The sequence below is a fragment of the Nematolebias whitei genome, chromosome 1, assembly GCF_014905685.2.
Source record: "Nematolebias whitei isolate Nwh7 chromosome 1, NemWhi1, whole genome shotgun sequence".
Lineage (NCBI taxonomy): Eukaryota > Metazoa > Chordata > Actinopteri > Cyprinodontiformes > Rivulidae > Nematolebias > Nematolebias whitei.
Window position 1 is genome coordinate 39803183 of NC_056498.1, and position 2047 is coordinate 39805229.

The 2047-nt window shown below is 46.4% G+C and overlaps 1 protein-coding gene across 1 annotated transcript in view; it reads right to left on the reverse strand.

The window, feature by feature from the left end:
* Nucleotides 1–886: 886 nt before the first annotated feature.
* The window catches only part of LOC119412803 (nucleolar protein dao-5-like), a 3580-nt gene continuing 2419 nt past the window's right edge, over nt 887–2047 (reverse strand). Inside the window, exon 6 of the mRNA XM_037679874.1 lies at nt 887–894. Coding sequence (XP_037535802.1) covers nt 887–894 — 8 coding nt within the window. The remainder of the gene's footprint in view (nt 895–2047) is intronic.

Genomic DNA, 2047 nt, shown 5'->3' on the forward strand with positions numbered 1-2047 from the left:
AAGTAAATCTAAATTGTCAAAAGTTGGATCAAAACTTTTGCTGACGTTATTTTTCTTCTCAGAGCTACTGACAGTCAGAACAGGATCTTGTTACCCAAACAAATGTTTTCCTGTTGCTGCTTCCAGGAAACTAATTTCCTCTGCCTGTAATCAGTTAATTATTAGGACTATTCTTTGTTGTTTATCGTTCTTTTTATTTGTACTTCTTGTTTTTTTGTAGTGAAGACATAAAAATTACACTGAAGGAATTGCTATGTTGTTGACTGATAGGCAAATGGGGAGGGATCTTCCAAATGGTGGATAACTCGTCCACATTGCTGAAAAGTCTTGTCCCGCTCAGTAACCCCTTTGCTTTGTTTTTCTTTAAACTTTTCAGCTTTTCTTTACTACTGGAGCATTCTCCCCATTGTCCTGCTCCAGGGCCTCTAACGAACCCCCTCTTTGGAGGGCTTTCTGGGAGCCCACCACTGACTGGAGGGCAGACTGCATACTTGCAGTTGGCTCAACTCAAGGCTCAGCTGGCATTGACACAGATGAACAATGTTTTTCCTGTTGGCGGCCGAGTTGTGACCTTTACAGCGAACTCCAACACACCATCTTCACGTCTTTCCACAACACCACCTTCACCAACTGCTGTGGCCATCAATCTTCTGAATGTTCTGAAGATTGCTAACACCATGTCTCATCCTATGTTTAACCCCTTTGTCCCTGGGAAACAAAGTTCCTCCCAGGGGCAATATGGACTCTCCAGTGGACAGACAGTAAGAGATTCTCGAATAGTGTTGCCTCGCCTTGAACCTGGGTCCAGCTACTCTTCTGGAATTGCGCCTCTGACACGGGGGACATCTGAAGGGTTTCTACCACCACCACTTGCTCTGCCAGTGAACTACAGACCTGAGAGAAGCAGGATAACAGTTGATGAGGACATAGAGCGATGCTTAGACTTGAATATTAGCAGAGCCAGGGAGGAGGCGAGGCATCAGTCTGTAAACCAGAACGTTCCCTTCAGCACCCAAAGACAAGTGTTTCCATCCTCGAACACAGATGTGATGTCCTTTCAGTCATCTTCAGCTTTGCTAGGAAACAGACCCTCAACAGTTGACATTGCCAGTAGGTCCTTGGACTGGTTGTCTTTGTTTAAAAGGCCCACAGAAGATGATCCCTCAAAAATGTATTCATCCACTTCATCCAACTTTTTAAACAGTGGTGACGGTAGGTTTAACCTCTCCATGGAAGGAAACTGTAATACGCAGTCCATTCCAGGCATTGGTAACTATGGCAGTATTGTGCCAGAAAGGTCTGTGCGGCTCCCGGAGTCCAGTCGCCCCAAGTATACTTCAGAATCGGCTTCTAACATTCTCTTGCAATTTGGACTTGAAAAGGAAGACTTGGAACAACTCATCACATACCCCGAAGACCAGCTCACGCCTCAAAACCTGCCGTTCATCTTAAGGCAAATCCATTTAAAGAAGTCCAAGAGAGCTCCACCTGCAGTTCCATCAAAACCTTACAGCGAACCTCCACCCATTGCAAGTGTGAGTAGAATGGACAAATTAAGTGGATTCAGAGGTGCAACAATGCCCCAGGATGAAATGCAATCAGTTCTTAAACCAAGCAAAGTCATTGACTATGGACATACTGCCAAATATACTGCAGGCAATGAGAAAGACATTGGAATCGCTACAGCTCAGACTGGTGGGGATAAGAGTATGTTGTATACAGACACTTTCAACAGTAGCAGCCACAATCAAGAGCCACTGCCAGAACCAGCTCACCAGACAGCTTCAACATCCCAGCCATCTGGGACCTTGTTCCACAGCATTCATCCTAGCCGTCCTGGCCTCGTGCTTATTGGCAGAAATGACGATAGTCGCAACAGTACTCAAAGTAGAACTCAAGCGTCAGAGTCCAAAGCACTGGTGGAAAAGCAGCAAGGACAGCAGCAGGTGAAACAACAGCCAAATCAACAGGCCCAACAGCATCAAGCACAGCAGCAGAGACAGCCGCCGCAGCAGCAGCAGAGACAGCAGCCGCCGCAGCAGCAGCA